The sequence below is a fragment of the Triticum urartu genome, chromosome 3A, assembly GCF_056163025.1.
Source record: "Triticum urartu cultivar PI428250 chromosome 3A, HENAU_Tu73, whole genome shotgun sequence".
Taxonomy (NCBI): Eukaryota; Viridiplantae; Streptophyta; class Magnoliopsida; order Poales; family Poaceae; genus Triticum; species Triticum urartu.
The window spans coordinates 62,582,702-62,597,832 of record NC_141875.1 but is presented as its reverse complement, the minus strand read 5'-3'; the positions used below and the strand labels follow the sequence as shown (position 1 = coordinate 62,597,832).

The 15,131-nt window shown below is 47.2% G+C and overlaps 1 protein-coding gene and 2 non-coding genes across 4 annotated transcripts; 2 read left to right on the top strand and 1 right to left on the bottom strand.

Annotated features, from left to right (window-relative positions):
* Positions 1–6,120: 6,120 nt before the first annotated feature.
* Positions 6,121–6,195, top strand: TRNAI-GAU (transfer RNA isoleucine (anticodon GAU)). The gene has a single exon. It is a non-coding gene; the product is annotated as a tRNA-Ile (tRNA).
* A 107-nt stretch (positions 6,196–6,302) lies between these two features.
* On the top strand, positions 6,303–6,376 carry TRNAI-GAU (transfer RNA isoleucine (anticodon GAU)). The gene has a single exon. It is a non-coding gene; the product is annotated as a tRNA-Ile (tRNA).
* Positions 6,377–7,874: 1,498 nt separating this feature from the next.
* Positions 7,875–10,697, bottom strand: LOC125542851 (putative protein phosphatase 2C 1). 2 transcript variants are annotated; one of them, XM_048706077.2, is made up of 12 exons: positions 10,470–10,697; positions 9,981–10,032; positions 9,804–9,883; positions 9,530–9,611; positions 9,370–9,440; positions 9,196–9,275; positions 9,005–9,102; positions 8,710–8,833; positions 8,534–8,616; positions 8,372–8,420; positions 8,212–8,279; positions 7,875–8,126 (listed from the first exon to the last, which is right to left on the bottom strand). In XM_048706077.2, the coding sequence occupies exons 1-12, from the start codon at positions 10,568–10,570 to the stop codon at positions 8,046–8,048; spliced, it is 969 nt and encodes a 322-aa protein (XP_048562034.2). In that variant the 5' UTR covers positions 10,571–10,697; the 3' UTR covers positions 7,875–8,045. The 2 variants fall into 2 exon arrangements, with proteins under 2 accessions (XP_048562034.2, XP_048562035.1); XM_048706078.2 differs by lacking the exon at positions 10,470–10,697 and having other exon boundaries at positions 9,530–9,637.
* Between the last annotated feature and the right edge of the window lie 4,434 nt (positions 10,698–15,131).

The window sequence follows — 15,131 nt, the reverse complement described above, 5'->3', positions numbered from 1 at the left end:
TTCTCAACTTCACTCTGAAATTCCTTGAACTTTTCAAAGGTTTCAGACTTGTGTTTCATTAAGTAGACATACCCACATCTACTTAAGTCATCAGTGAGGGTGAGAACATAACGATAGCCACCGCGAGCCTCAACACTCATTGGACCGCACACATCAGTATGTATGATTTCCAATAAGTTGGTTGCTCGCTCCATTGTTCCTGAGAACGGGGTCTTGGTCATTTTTCCCATGAGGCATGGTTCGCACGTGTCAAATGATTCATAATCAAGAGACTCTAAAAGTCCATCTGCATGGAGCTTCTTCATGCGTTTGACACCTATGTGACCAAGGCGGCAATGCCACAAGTATGTGGGACTATCATTATCAACCTTACATCTTTTGGTACTCACACTATGAACATGTGTAGTAATACGCTCGAGATTCATTAAGAATAAACCATTGACTATCGGAGCATGACCATAAAACATATCTCTCATATAAATAGAACAACCATTATTCTCGGATTTAAATGAGTAGCCATCTCGTATTAAACGAGATCCTGATACAGTGTTCATGCTCAAACATGGTACTAAATAACAATTATTGAGGTTTATAACTAATCCCGTAGGTAAATGTAGAGGTAGCGTGCCGACGGCGATCACATCGACCTTGGAACCATTCCCGATGCGCATCGTCACCTCGTCCTTCTCCAGTTTCCGTTTATTCCGCAGCTCCTGTGGTGAGTTACAAATATGAGTAACGGCACCGGTATCAAATACCCAGGAGTTACTACGAGTACTGGTAAGGTACACATCAATTACATATATATCAAATATACCTTTGGTGTTGCCGGCCTTCTTGTCCGCTAAGTATTTGGGGCAGTTCCGCTTCCAGTGACCCTTCCCTTTGCAATAAAAGCACTCTGTCTCAGGCTTGGGTCCATTTTTTGACTTCTTCCCGACAGCTTGCTTGCCGGGCGCAGCAACTTCCTTGCCGTCCTTCTTGAATTTCTTTTTACCCTTGCCCTTCTTGAACTTAGTGGTTTTATTCATCATCAACACTTGATGTTCCTTCTTGACTTCTACCTCTGCTGATTTCAGCAAGCAAATACTTCAGGAATGGTCTTTACCATCCCCTGCATATTGAAGTTCATCACAAAGCTCTTGTAGCTTGGTGGAAGCGACTGGAGGATTCTGTCAATGACCGCGTCATCCGGGAGATTAACTCCCAGCTGAGTCAAGCGGTTATGTAACCCAGACATAGTGAGTATGTGCTCACTGACAGAACTATTTTCCTCCATCTTACAGCTGAAGAACTTATCGGAGACTTCATATCTCTCGATCCGGGCATGAGCTTGAAAAACCATTTTTAGCTCTTCGAACATCTCATATGCTCCATGTCTCTCAAAACGCTTTTGGAGCCCCGGCTCTAAGCTGTAAAGCATGCCGCACTGAACGAGGGAGTAGTCATCAGTACGTGTCTGCCAAGCGTTCATAGCGTCTTGGTTCTGTGGGACGGGTGGATCACCTAGCGGTGCTTGTAGGACATAATCTTTCTTGGCAGCTATGAGGATGATCCTCAGGTTCCGGACCCAGTCCGTATAGTTGCTGCCATCGTCTTTCAGCTTGGTTTTCTCTAGGAACGCGTTGAAATTGAATACAACGTTGGCCATTTGATCTACAGGACATATTGTAAAGATTTTAGACTAAGTTCATGATAATTAAGTTCATCTAATCAAATTATTAATGAACTCCCACTCAGATTAGACATCCCTCTAGTCATCTAAGTGTTACACGATCCAAGTCGACTAAGCCGTGTCCGATTAACACGTGAGACGGACTAGTCATCGTCGGTGAACATCTCCATGTTGATCGTATCTTCCATACGACTCGTGTTCGACCTTTCGGTCTCTGTGTTCCGAGGCCATGTCTTCACATGCTAGGCTCGTCAAGTTAACCCTAAGTGTTTTTGCATGTGTAAATCTTGCTTACACCCGTTGTATGTGAACGAAAGGATCTATCACACCCGATTAACACGTGATGCTTCGAAGCGACGAACTGTAGCAACGGTGCACAGTTAGGGGAGAACACTTCTTGAAATTGTTGTAAGGGATCATCTTATTCACTACCGTCGTTCTAAGTAAACAAGATGCAAAACATGATAAACATCACATGCAATCAAATAATAATAGTGACATGATATGGCCAATATCACATAGCTCCTTTGATCTCCATCTTGGGGCTACATGATCATCCTTGTAGATCGTCATACTCATCGACATGTAAGTCGTGATTCCTATTACAAGAGCATGATCAATCTCATACATCACATATATCATTCATCACATCCTCTTGGCCATATCACATCACATAGCATACCCTGCAAAAACAAGTTAGACGTCCTCTAATTGTTGTTTGCATGTTTTACGTGGCTGCTATGGGTTTCTAGCAAGAACGTTTCTTACCTACGCAAAGACCACAACGTGATATGCCAATTGCTATTTACCCTTCATAAGGACCCTTTTCATCGAATCCGATCCGACTAAAGTAGGAGAGACAGACACCCGCTAGCCACCTTATGCAACTAGTGCATGTCAGTCGGTGGAACCTGTCTCACGTAAGAGTACGTGTAAGGTCGGTCCGGGCCGCTTCATCCCACGATGCCGCCGAATCAAGATAAGACTAGTAACGGCAAGCATATTGAACAAAATCAATGCCCACAACTAGTTTGTGTTCTACTCGTGCAAGAGAACTACGCATAGACCTAGCTCATGATGCCACTGTTGGGGAACGTTGCAGAAAACAAAAATTTTCCTACGGTTTCACCAAGATCCATCTAGGAGTTCATCTAGCAACGAGTGGTTAGATGCATCTACGTACCTTGTAGATCGCGAGCGGAAGCGTTCAAAGAACGGGGATGATGTAGTCGAACACGACGTGATTCAAATCACCGATGATCAAGCACCGAACGGACGGTGCCTCCGCGTTCAACACACGTACGGAACGGATGACGTCTCCTCCTTTCTTAATCCAGCAAGGGGGAAGAGAGGTTGATGAAGATCCAGCAGCACGACGGCGTGGTGGTGGATGCAGGGCGTCACAGTAGCAGGGCTTCGCCTATACTACGAGAGAGAGACGTAACGGGGAGAGAGGAAGCACCAAAGGCTGAGGTATGAAGTCCTTCCTCTCCTCAACTATATATAGGAGGGCCAAGGGGGGGTGGTGCGCAGCCTAGGAGATCCAATCTCCTAGGTGCGGCTGCCAAGGGGAGGTTTCCCTCCCCCCCAAGGCACCTCGGGGTGCCTTCCACCACTTGGACTCCTCCTTGGTGGAAACCCTAGGCGCATGGGCCTAGTAGGACTGGTGCCCTTGGCCCATGTAGGCCAAGGCGCACCCCCTACAGCCCATGTGGCCCCCCCCGGGACAGGTGGCCCCACCCGGTGGGCCCACGGGACCCCTCCGGTGGTCCCGGTACAATACCGATAACCCCGAAACTTGTCCCGATGCCCGAAACAGCACTTCCTATATATAATTCTTTACCTCCGGACCATTCCGGAACTCCTCGTGACGTCCGGGATCTCATCCAGGACTCCGAACAACATTCGGGTTACTGCATACACATATCTTCATAACCCTAGCGTCACCGAACCTTAAGTGTGTAGACCCTACGGGTTCGGGAGACAAGCAGACATGACCGAGACGACTCTCCGATCAATAACCAACAGCGGGATCTGGATACCCATGATGGCTCCCACATGCTCCACGATGATCTCATCGGATGAACCACGATGTCAGGGTTAATCAACCCTGTATACAATTCCCTTTGTCAATCGGTATGTTACTTGCCCGAGACTCGATCGTTGGTATCTCAATACCTTGTTCAATCTCGTTACCGGCAAGTCACTTTACTCGTGCCGTAATGCATGATCCCGTGATCAACCACTTGGTCACCTTGAGCTCATAATGATGATGCATTACCGAGTGGGCCCAGTGATACCTCTCCGTTATATGGAGTGACAAATCCCAGTCTCGATCCATGTCAACCCAACAGACACTTTCGGAGATACCCGTAGTGCACCTTTATAGTCACCCAGTTACGTTGTGACGTTTGATACACCCAAAGCACTCTTACGGTATCCGGGAGTTACACGATCTCATGGTCAAAGGAAAAGATACTTGACATTGGAAAAGCTCTAGCAAACGAACTACACGATCTTATGCTATGCTTAGGATTAGGTCTTGTCCATCACATCATTCTCCTAATGATGTGATCCCGTTATCAATGACATCCAATGTCCATAGCCAGGAAACCATGACTATCTGTTGATCAATGAGCTAGTCAACTAGAGGCTTACTAGGGACATATTACGGTCTATGTATTCACACGTGTATTTACGATTTCCGGATAATACAGTTATAGCATAAATAAAGACAATTATCATGAACAAAGAAATATAATAATAATGCTTTTATTATTGCCTCTAGGGCATATTTCCAACAATATGCACACCAATCAATCAATTAAACAACAAGAATTACAAATAAAAAGAAATTACATTGGCAGTTCATATCAGTCTCCTACCTTGAAAGTGAAAGGTTTCAGTAAACCCACTTCATTAGTAATGTGATGCATCGATTTTCTCTTAGCAAAATGATGAGTTGCAAGAACTGAAATTACTGAAACAATTATACCTGTCGAAATAGTGCCGTGTAAAGCAAAAGTTGAGAAACGGGTAGCAGTGTAGTGATGCACCCATCAGTCCTTGCTTGCTCCCCCGTCATCTACCAGCGACCTCCTCTTTTGTCCCTCCCAAGCTGTTGCACACAAACTGAACTATAAGTCTTGAGCTTTAGAAAAAGGGATCTAAACCTGAGGAGGGGGGGGGGGGAGGGAGGGAGGGAGGGAGAGAGAGAGAGAGAGAGGACCTGGAGCAGCAGTAGAAGGCAGCGCCCCTCTTGGTGATGAAGGAGAAGGAGGAGCAACAGGGGAGCACCGCATCGAGCGCCTGTAGCAGATGCAGAAGAGGAGCAACGGGGGAGCGCCGCATCGAGCACCTGCTTCTGCCTCTACTACGATGTCTCCGTGGCGTTGAGCCACTGGAGCATGTCGGCGTCGCCGAGGCCGCAACCGGTGGCAACGGTGCGCTCCGCCTGGCTTCCTCCCGTCGACGGCGGCGGCGGTGTAGAGGAGAGGAGGAGGACGGGCGGCGGCGGCTCAGAGGAGAGGAGGAGATAGGGTTAGGGGAGGACGGAGCGGGAGTGCGCTTGTGCTGCACTGCCTTGGCCTGCTGCTGCCGCTCCCCTCCGCCGCCGCTGTCGTGCTCCCCATCTTCCCTCCGCTGCTGCTCATCGTCGTTGGGAAGGGTGGGGGGGCTCTGTTGCAGCGGATCTGGCCGCCGACGGCGCGGTTCGAGGCGGTGGGTGGCGGCGGCGGCGATGTGGGTGGGAGGAAAGAGGCGCGTGGGAGGGGAGGGGAGAGGAGGCGGCGCGCGGGAGGGGAGAGCAGGAGGCGGCGCGGGGGAGGCGCGAGTGCGGGAGGGAGGATGCGGCTAGGTCATCCCACGACAGCGGTCCCTTTTTATACCCTCCCCACGTGAAATGACCAAAATGCCCTGGTGGGGGCATGGATATTACATTCTGATGCCATTGGAATTTTATCCGACGGCCGAGGTTGATCCGGTAAATATCCAACGACCCACAGCGATTTGGATCGAGATCCGACGGCCTGTATCGCGAGGAGATTTCGATCCAACGGTCCAGAATCCAAAAGCATGGGGAGGCTCCATTTTGCTTCGGACTCTAACAAGAGGATGAGCCAAGCCAATCATTGCTTTTAGCTTGTTACTATAAGCTAACGAGCTTAATGATCTAGACAACCGAGTTTCACAAGCAGCTTATTAAGCTCGTTAATATTCTTGTTACCTAGCTTTATAACTCACTGAAATACGAACGGCTGGACCCTCCAATTTGTTGCAGGGTTGACTCTAATCATTTCTTGAATGTATTCGAAGCACCTCTCCGAGTTATTCAGTTATTCAACCCGGCCGCAGTGTAAGTAAAAGAGCGTAACTATGTCCCGCAAAAAAAACGTAACTAAAGTTTTAATTATTTTAAAGTACAAAATATAATACTTAAGTAATAAGGTCTTGTAGCTCAGTTGGTTAGAGTGTTGGTCTGATATGCCAAAGGTCATGGGTTTCAAACCCCATTGGGACCAATTTGTTTTCAATTGCGATTACTATTTTTCATTACTCTCTAATAACCGGTCATTGCTTTTTAACAGACAATTATTTTTAATAAAAAACAAATATTGCAAAATAATTAGGTCCTGTAGCTCAGTTGGTTAGAGTGTTGGTCTGATATACCAAAGGTCATGGGTTCAAGCCCCATCAGGACCAATTTGTTTTTAATTGCGATTACTCTTTTTGCATATATTCCCTATCCATCGGGGCGAATTTGTTTTTAATTGCGATTACTCTTTTTGCATATATTCCCTAACCACTCATTGTTTCCTTTAGTAATTTATAAGTGATAAAATAAAAAATAAGTTATTACTAGGTCTTTTATCTCATGAACCCGATCTTTTAAATTAAATTCATAGCAACTGACAAAATATGCTCGTGCGTTGCATCGGAAGAAAATATAGCACATGCCTCGGGCCGGGTTCTCGAGGCACCCAACCAGTTTGCAAAGAAGCCTAGCAACTCATATTTCTGCAGCCCAAGGACCGGGTTCTGGGCCGCGATAGGGGGCTCCTTGAACACCTCCTCATTCACCTTCAGCTCCGGTATGGCGACGTCGCTGGTGTCCGACGGGGCCATCATAACGTCAAGGCCCTGCCACTGGGCGTTGTCATGCTCCCGCACGGAGTCCTTGAGGACCCTCCTCACCCGCTCTTCCTCCTCCTCGACGGACATGGTGGGAGGTGGTGGTGCGGTGACGGCAAGGGGGAGGGCATCAGTGTCAGCCCGCACACGACCGCGCGACCGAGGCGGGCTAGGAGCACGCGCGCGGCTAGGAGAGCGCGTTCGTGGCGGGTTCGGAGCATGGTTGACAAAAAAAAGTCTGCCGACACAGGTCATGCTCGTTCTGGAACCACACGTCCCACATGGGGGATTCGACGGGTATCTCAAGTGGCTGACGAGGTCAGGAGGAAGGCGGGCACGACGGCGGTTGATCTCCAGCAGGCGGCGCGACCGCGCACCGGAACGGGCACCCGATCTGGGCCGAGGTGTTAGTTTTTGGGGAGATGCACGTCACTCCACGCAACGGCGTGCCCGTCTTCCGGTAGCGCTGGCAGATCTCCGCCTTGACGTACGACCGCACACACGGTGAGGCCATCGGCGGGGAGACGGAGAAGGTGGGCAACGAGGTGGAGAGGGCGGCGCTCCCAGACGACGTGGGGGAGGAATCGGCCTCGTGGTCGTGCTTCCCCTTCTCGCCGGGGATTCACTTCCACATTCCCATGGCGGGGAGGCGGCCGGAGGGAGTGAGGACGGAGAGGCGACTGGAGCTAGGGTATGCGTGTCGAGGCTCAAGGAGGCAGCGGTGGAAAAGGACTGGTCCACGGCTTCCACATTAATGGGACAGACAGGGAGACATATCTGCCCAGTGTTCGTCTGGGCGCAATTCCGGCCGTAATTTGTGCCGGATTTGGGTCAAGCTTTTGCCGTCGCACGTTGGGCCATGGATTGCGTCCGTTTCGACTCAAACGGACTGGGTCGGACCGAATGTGGTCGCCAATTGGAGTCACCCTAATGTGCTCGCGAACTTTAATGAACCGGTCAATGTTAGTTTCTGTACCGTTAATAAAAATGAGCTTAACGATCCAAGACTTAAATGATCATGAGTCTTAACGAGCCGAGCTGCTTGTTAATCCACTCCTGAATAAGTCGATATTCAAAGAGTAATTTTACTCATATTAATAAGCCCAATCTGCAGGAATTATACACGCATGGGTATTCACAACTACTACATTTCACTTCAGTTTCTTTGGACTGCGGTATAGTACAACATGACCAAAATGGGAAAGAAAATGAATTTCTATTCAATATATACAACTCCTTTTCATTCATTCTGTTCAGTGGATGCAACTCCAGCAGCAGCGAGTTGCTCGCCACCCACTTTCTCCAGTTCAACTCCACTACCCTGCAAATACCACGCCACATAAACAATCCCAATGTGAAAAATGTAAATAACTTCGTATTGAAACTGAATGAATCTACAGGTCTACCTCATCATCTGGGATCACCACTGTCTTAACTTGTGCGACAATGACCGTAATGTCGTCCATCTTACCGCCTGCGTCGACAAAAAACGGCATCATGGGTTTTCTGGTTCTGCTGGATGGAACCGAGCATGACACAGCGTGTAATGGGATCATGGTCACGAACCTACTAGCTTAGCTCCAAGTAGCTTCTTCCACCAAGGAACATCAAAACCCTGCATGTAAGTAACCGGAATGAAATGTGTGATATCATACATTTTTTAGCAAAAGAATTGAAGAAACTTGTGAAGAGTGATAGGATAACAGGGAGGATGTATTTGTTTCGCACCCTACTCCGGGCCTCCATCGAGTAGGGTGAATCGAATGTTACATCCACTGAATGTTTTCTTGCAAGCTCCGCCAAAGCTTTTGCTGCGGAAAACATCAAGTTTTCAGAGGGATTGGAAGGATGCACCATGTTGTTTTACGTTTCCAGTTGCCGAGTTGAAAGAGGGAGAGATTTACCAGCTTCATCTGTGCCTGGAGACTCATTAATGACAGAAAGGATCTCTTGATCAAATATATTGTCGAAGAATCCATCTGAGCCACTGACTATCATATCACCCTCCATAAGATTTACAGTGCAAACCTGGCATAAAACCAAAAGGGATCAAGATCAGTAAGCAACAGTCTTCAAGAACACTTAAATATTGTTCGGCTCTATAGATCACTGCAGTAAAGCAATAAATGACCGACATTACAATAGTCATGTCATATTGCTGGTGCTTCAACAGAAATTAAAAAAAAAGCAACTAAATACCAATGCATCTTGAGATGTTTGACCAATTGCCTCGGAGCTTAGCTGGTATGGACAATCAAAGTAATGTTCTTGAGGGCATGTAGAGAACATCACTTGGCCTATATGTTGAAGAAGAAAAAAATATATTAAAATGGGTATGTACTAAGTATTCTAATAACCTTAAGATAAATATAAATTTCATTGATAATCACCTTTTCGAATAACTTTCAAACCACAGTCGCCTACACTCGCAATTTTCAGGGTTCCAGTCTTCTCAAGCATCGCGACGATTCTGTTACCATCGCACACAATTGTATAAATTTTGACGCATCTAATAGGAAAATGAGTGATCTGGAAGGCTGTAAACACTGTAAGAACATGCTTACACTGTAGCAGATCCAATGGAAGAAGTTGCAGCATGAGCCTTCATTAGAAGAATTTGAGGATCCTGACTGACCTGAAGACATGATATTTAATTTGTCGCAATAGTAGTACATGACATGGTACTGGAACATAATTTATTCAGCAGTACTAACATAGAAATACCTCCTCATCCTTGATAAAAGTAGAGCTGTTTGCCATAAGCTCTCGAGAAAACAGAGCTGGGTTGACATTCTTTTCTGCCCATCTGTCAGTAGATAAGAGAATGACTAGCTGGATAAAAGCCATGTGTCAATGCAAATTGCTGAAAGCAACATATATCTCTTGTAAAGTGCTGAAAGCAATCCAAACCACAAGAGATGAGACTAAGGGTGCTGATCGCAGTTCATTGGAGCGATTCTCGAAATAAATAGAGTTCATTGCAGCAAAGATGGCATACCCTGAAACGCCGTCTGCAATGGCAAATACTCCACCGCCATCACCGCCCACAAAGAAAGCATCTTCTCCTCCGGTCTCAACCTTGATGATGTGAGCAAAAGAAGGGAACTTCAGGTCAAGGCAAAAGCACCGCCCAATATATGATTTGCAAACAACTGAATCGACATAAATGGCTAACCTTTCTCGGGTGTGGGATTACATGAGTTCCAATAGATAACACAGCTTCCAACCTACAATCAAAGATTCACATGACCAAATGCCGACAGATGCACGATAAGTAACTTGAGAGCCATAATTAGCACTTTGTAACAAATCCAACTATTGGTCCACCATTAAGCTAGAGCAAGCAACTTAATTTAGCACCTTGCTGCCGATACGAGTTAATAGCGACAATTAACAGAATACATGATCCTATCTTCAAGTTAAACAGGAAAAAACTTAAACAGAATTTCCTTAATTGATTAGAATGGACAAAAAGGACCAGCATAATCATTACTCGCTAGTCACTAGCCTATGCACTACCAGACCCCCCCCCCCCCCCCCCCCCCCCCCCCAAAAAAAATTATCTTATTCTAGGCTCCACGAACCTGATATAGCCTAACATTTGGGAAGGCAATAGTAGTTCGTGAAAAAACAAGAAGGATGGAGCAAAGGGGGACGTATATACTTGGCAGCGCGTAGAGGGGAGAAACGCGAGCGGCGGAGCGGATGGTGGGGAGCGGCGTGGAGGCAAGGGGGCGAGAGGCGGGACGCGGTAGAAGCCGCCATGGCCGTCTTCTGGCTGCTGTGCCGCTGCGCTGCTATCCTCCGTCGCCCGCGGCAAATGGGGGAGGCGCTAGTGGTAGTGGAGGCAGGCAGGCCACATCAACATGGCTGTCAGCCTGTTGTTTTGCAGGCTCCCAGTAACAAACTCTCCTTTCTTTCAGTTTGGTCCCTGGCTGGCTGCGTCAGTTAAGGGCTTCTTTGATTCAAACATCTTCGTAGAGATTTTTGAGGATTGAAATCCTTGGAGTTTTTTTCTGTGTGGGTTGTATGATTTGTTGTATTGAATTGTACAAAGTTTTTTCTGAAGAATTTCGTTCGCACTATATTTGTTACTTAGGCCCACAAATATCGATGAAGTTATTTTCTTTTCTTTATAGATATTCACAAGACATGTGTCTGTAATTGCTGAAAAATTCAAAACCAAATGCGAATTACACACGGAAAATGGGTGCCGGACATGGTTGAAAGTGCATCTTTTAGATGCCTTTATTGGGGTTTTAGTGATTGAAAGCAAACCAATTGAGAAAACCAACATTTTATCAAGTCTATCTCTTGAACTCAGTCCTTTATAAATGGCGACCTTACGTTCATTTCAAGATGGCATCTACATTAAGCTCTTATAAATACCCCCTTATGGGACGGAGGGAGTACTTTATAGGTTTTTGGTGAATCCAACATTCACATTGAACCTAGGACAACCTTGCTACCAAAAGGGGCACATGAAAATGTACTTTGATTTGAACTTCAAGGAAAGACCACAAGCCAGAGATCCTCAAACAATCCACTCGAGCCACTCAACTCCTCTATCTTCCTAAGCCCGATTACCACTGACGGTGTCCTAGACTAGGGGGTACCAACCTAGTTGGCCCACAGTCCTCGGGCCGGGCTTATGGGCCCTCATTTTCGTAAGGAAGGAATCCGGAAGCCTTGCACCTCGACGTGATCAAGACAACCCCTGCCAAAGACTTGACGTGTACTCCAAGGACATCTTCGTCCACCGCCATACGCATCCTCAGATCTGCAATCGACCATGTAACCATAGGTACCCCTCTGGCGTGTATATAAGCCAAGGGGTTTAGCCTGTAAAAGGGATCCAATCATAATCACATCCACCTAGCCTTAGGGTTAGAACACAACTTACGATCTCGAGGTAGATCAAGCGTACTTGATACACAACCATTAATACAATCAAAGCAGGACGTAGGGTATTACCTCTTCGAGAGGGCCCGAACCTGGGTAAACACCGTGTCCCTTGTCTCATGTTACCATCGATCCGAGATCCACAACTCGGGACCTCCTACCCCGAGGTCTGTCGGTTTTAGCACCGACATTGGTGCTTTCACTAAGAGTTTCGTTGTGTGATCAAAGAAGGATCCATGGGGTCGTCGGTCACCGACCCCAACCTTCAGGGTACTGTTCCCATGCTCATACCCCCGTCATCGGATCCCACCTTCTCCCTTACGAGCAAGGTTGCGACGAGCAAGAAGCGACCCATGAACCCTTCGCCTCTCCATCCGCCCCGGTCAAAATCCCCGTAAAGGGCGAAGGGCTAAGGTATTACTTGGAGAGAGACCCCGATAACAGCCAGCTAGAAATAGCCGAGGAATCAGATCTTAAAATCAGCTCGGTCGATCCAGCATCGGTATGTCCTTTGCAGGATAAAGACTCTGGAGTCTTGAGCCTGCGGTCTAAGGGGATCGAATTTTTTCTCCCAACCACCCCCACATCGAATACTGCCCGGATAATTTGGGCCCATCCGATGTCTGGGACTTAGCCTATGTGCAACAGCTACCTGACAAATCAATCAGACAATTCTGGGCCAGGTTCCTGTCCATCAAGAACAATATACCGGACTACCAGGATTCAGACATAATAGCAGCTTTTCAGCATGGATGCAAGGATAAAGGCATCTCAAACACCGTCACCCGTTGCTGCGTCCAAGCGTTCTCTAAGCTATTTGATCCACTGTTAAGATTTTGAACCATTAAAGACGCCTGGCTGGCCCGGGAAAAGCAAACAAATTCAATCTCAGACAAAAACATAAAGCATAATAGGCTCACACTTCGGCGCGAACACCGCACACAGCCATCATCAGACAACAAACCTCGGAAAAAGAGGAAGCTGGTTGTAGGATCCAAGGCTTCCCTCCACGGTCTATTGGATAAGCCACACCCTATCCACTCTGTTCTGCTAAATACCAGCACAACCTCATAGTCTTCGCGACTGTTGGGTGGTGAGACATGTAGCTAAGGGAGGTGAAGCCCACCTCGCTGGCAAGAAAATATATATGGAATAGTCCCTGGATGAGGACGAGGTCCTGATGATCTATGAAGTCTTCACGTCAAAAAGCCAGAGAAACAGGCTCTCTGAGAAATTAGATCCATTCAATACATAGCATCCCGAGACACATGGATAGACACACCAATTACCTCCGACCATAAAGATCAGCCGAGGAGCACCCCGGGCAGATGCCCAGCCGCCCTAGTTCTTGACTCAATTGTTAACGGTTATCGTCTTTGAAAGGTGCTAATGGATGGAGGTAGTAGCCTAAACCTCATATATGAAGACACTCTAGACAAGATGCAAATCGATAAATCACGCATCGAGCAGAGCCAAACCACCCTTAAGGTATAATACCGGGATGAGAGGCACTATGCAATGAAAAATCACCTTGGACTTGGCCTTCGAAAAACCCGAGAACTATCGATCTGAGGAAGTAACATTCCATATCGTCCCCTTCCAAAGTGGGTATCACGCCCTTATGGGCTGCGGCGCCTTTTAAAAGTTTCAAGCAGTTCCACATTACGACTATATGAAGCTCAAAATGCCGGACCCAAACGGGATAATTACCATCTCAAGTAATCCCGATAGAGCACTTAAAGCCAAAAATAAAACAGCATCGCTCGCCCTTGAGTCACTATCCGAGGCCCTCGCGGCCAAGGAGTTGACATCATTAAGAGCCATGGTCGATCGAGATGATATCATCCTTGACAAGCGTCCGGAGTCGACCTCATTCAAGCGGGTCGACAACATAGTCAAATTTCAAGTACACCTCACTGACCCAAATAAAACATCGTCGATTGGGGCACAACTTGAGCCAGAAATTGACGAGGCTCTACGCAACCTCCTTAGAGAAAACTGGAATATATTCGCGTGGCACCCCTCGGATATGCCGGGGATCCCCCGAAGATTTGCCGGACACAGCCTGGACATCTTGAAAGTCTATAAGCCTGTCAAGCAAGCACTTCGGCGGTTCTATGAACCCAAGCGCCAAGCAATGGGCGAAGACTTGGCTAAACTTCTTGAAGCCGAATTCATCAGAGACATTAAACACCCCGAATGGCTCGCTAACCTAGTCATGGTACCCAAGAAAGATAAGTCCTGGTGCTTATGCATCGATTTTAAAGACCTCAACAAGGCCTGCCCTAAGGACCCTTTCCCCTACAACACATTGATCAGATCGTGGATGCCACAGCAGGGCATGACTCACTATGCTTCCTAGACGCCTACTCGGGATACCATCAGATAAAGATGAAGGAATCCGACCATGCCGCGACTGCATTTATTACGCCATATGGGCCATTTTGCTTTAACATAATGCCTTTTGGACTAAAAAACACCGGTGCAACGTACCAGCGTATGATCCAAACATGTTTGAAAAAACACATCAGAAAAACCATAGAGGCATATGTCGACGATGTGGTTGTCGAAACCAAACACGCCAGGCAGCTGGTCGACAACCTTCGTGAAACATTCACCAGTCTGTGGGAGTATCAAATTAAGATCAACCCTGAGAAATGCATCTTTGGTGTACCGACGGGAAAACTCCTCGGATTCATTATGTACAACCAAGGAATCAAAGCCAACCTAGCCAAAATTCAAGCCCTGGTCCGACTAGAGGTGCCAACCAAGCTCAAACACGTCCAAAAAACTGGTAGGCTACATGGCCGCTCTAAGCCGCTTCATCTCAAGGCTCGGGGAACAAGCTCTACCCCATTACAGATTGATGAAACAAACCAAGACTACCGAGGCAACAGCCGCCCTGGAAGATATTAAAACCCTCATCGCTACAAATCTCATTCTAATGACATCAGGCACATTGAGCCGACGGTACTATACATCTTGGCCATCAACCAGGTCGTCAATGCAATTCTCGTGGTCGAACAAGACATGGAGGGCCATAAGCTTTGGGTTCAAAAGCCTGTTTACTATGTCTCCGAAGTCTTAACTCCGTGTAAGACACGATATCCACACTATTAGAATATAGCCAATGTTGTGTTCATGGTTCATGGCATCAAGAAAACTTCGGCATTACTTCCAAGAGTGCTCGGTGGCTGTGGCATCGGAAGTGCCCTTGAGCGAGATAATTAACAATAGAGATGTCACGGGATGCGTCGCCAAGTGGGCCATAGAGCTCCTTCCCTTCGAAATAACATACATGCCGCATCGAGCTATTAAATCTCAGGTGCTTGCAGATTTCACCACGGAATGGACAGAAGCCGAGCTCCATAGAGAATACATCACATACTCGCACTGGACAATGTATTCTGACGGTTCAAAAATG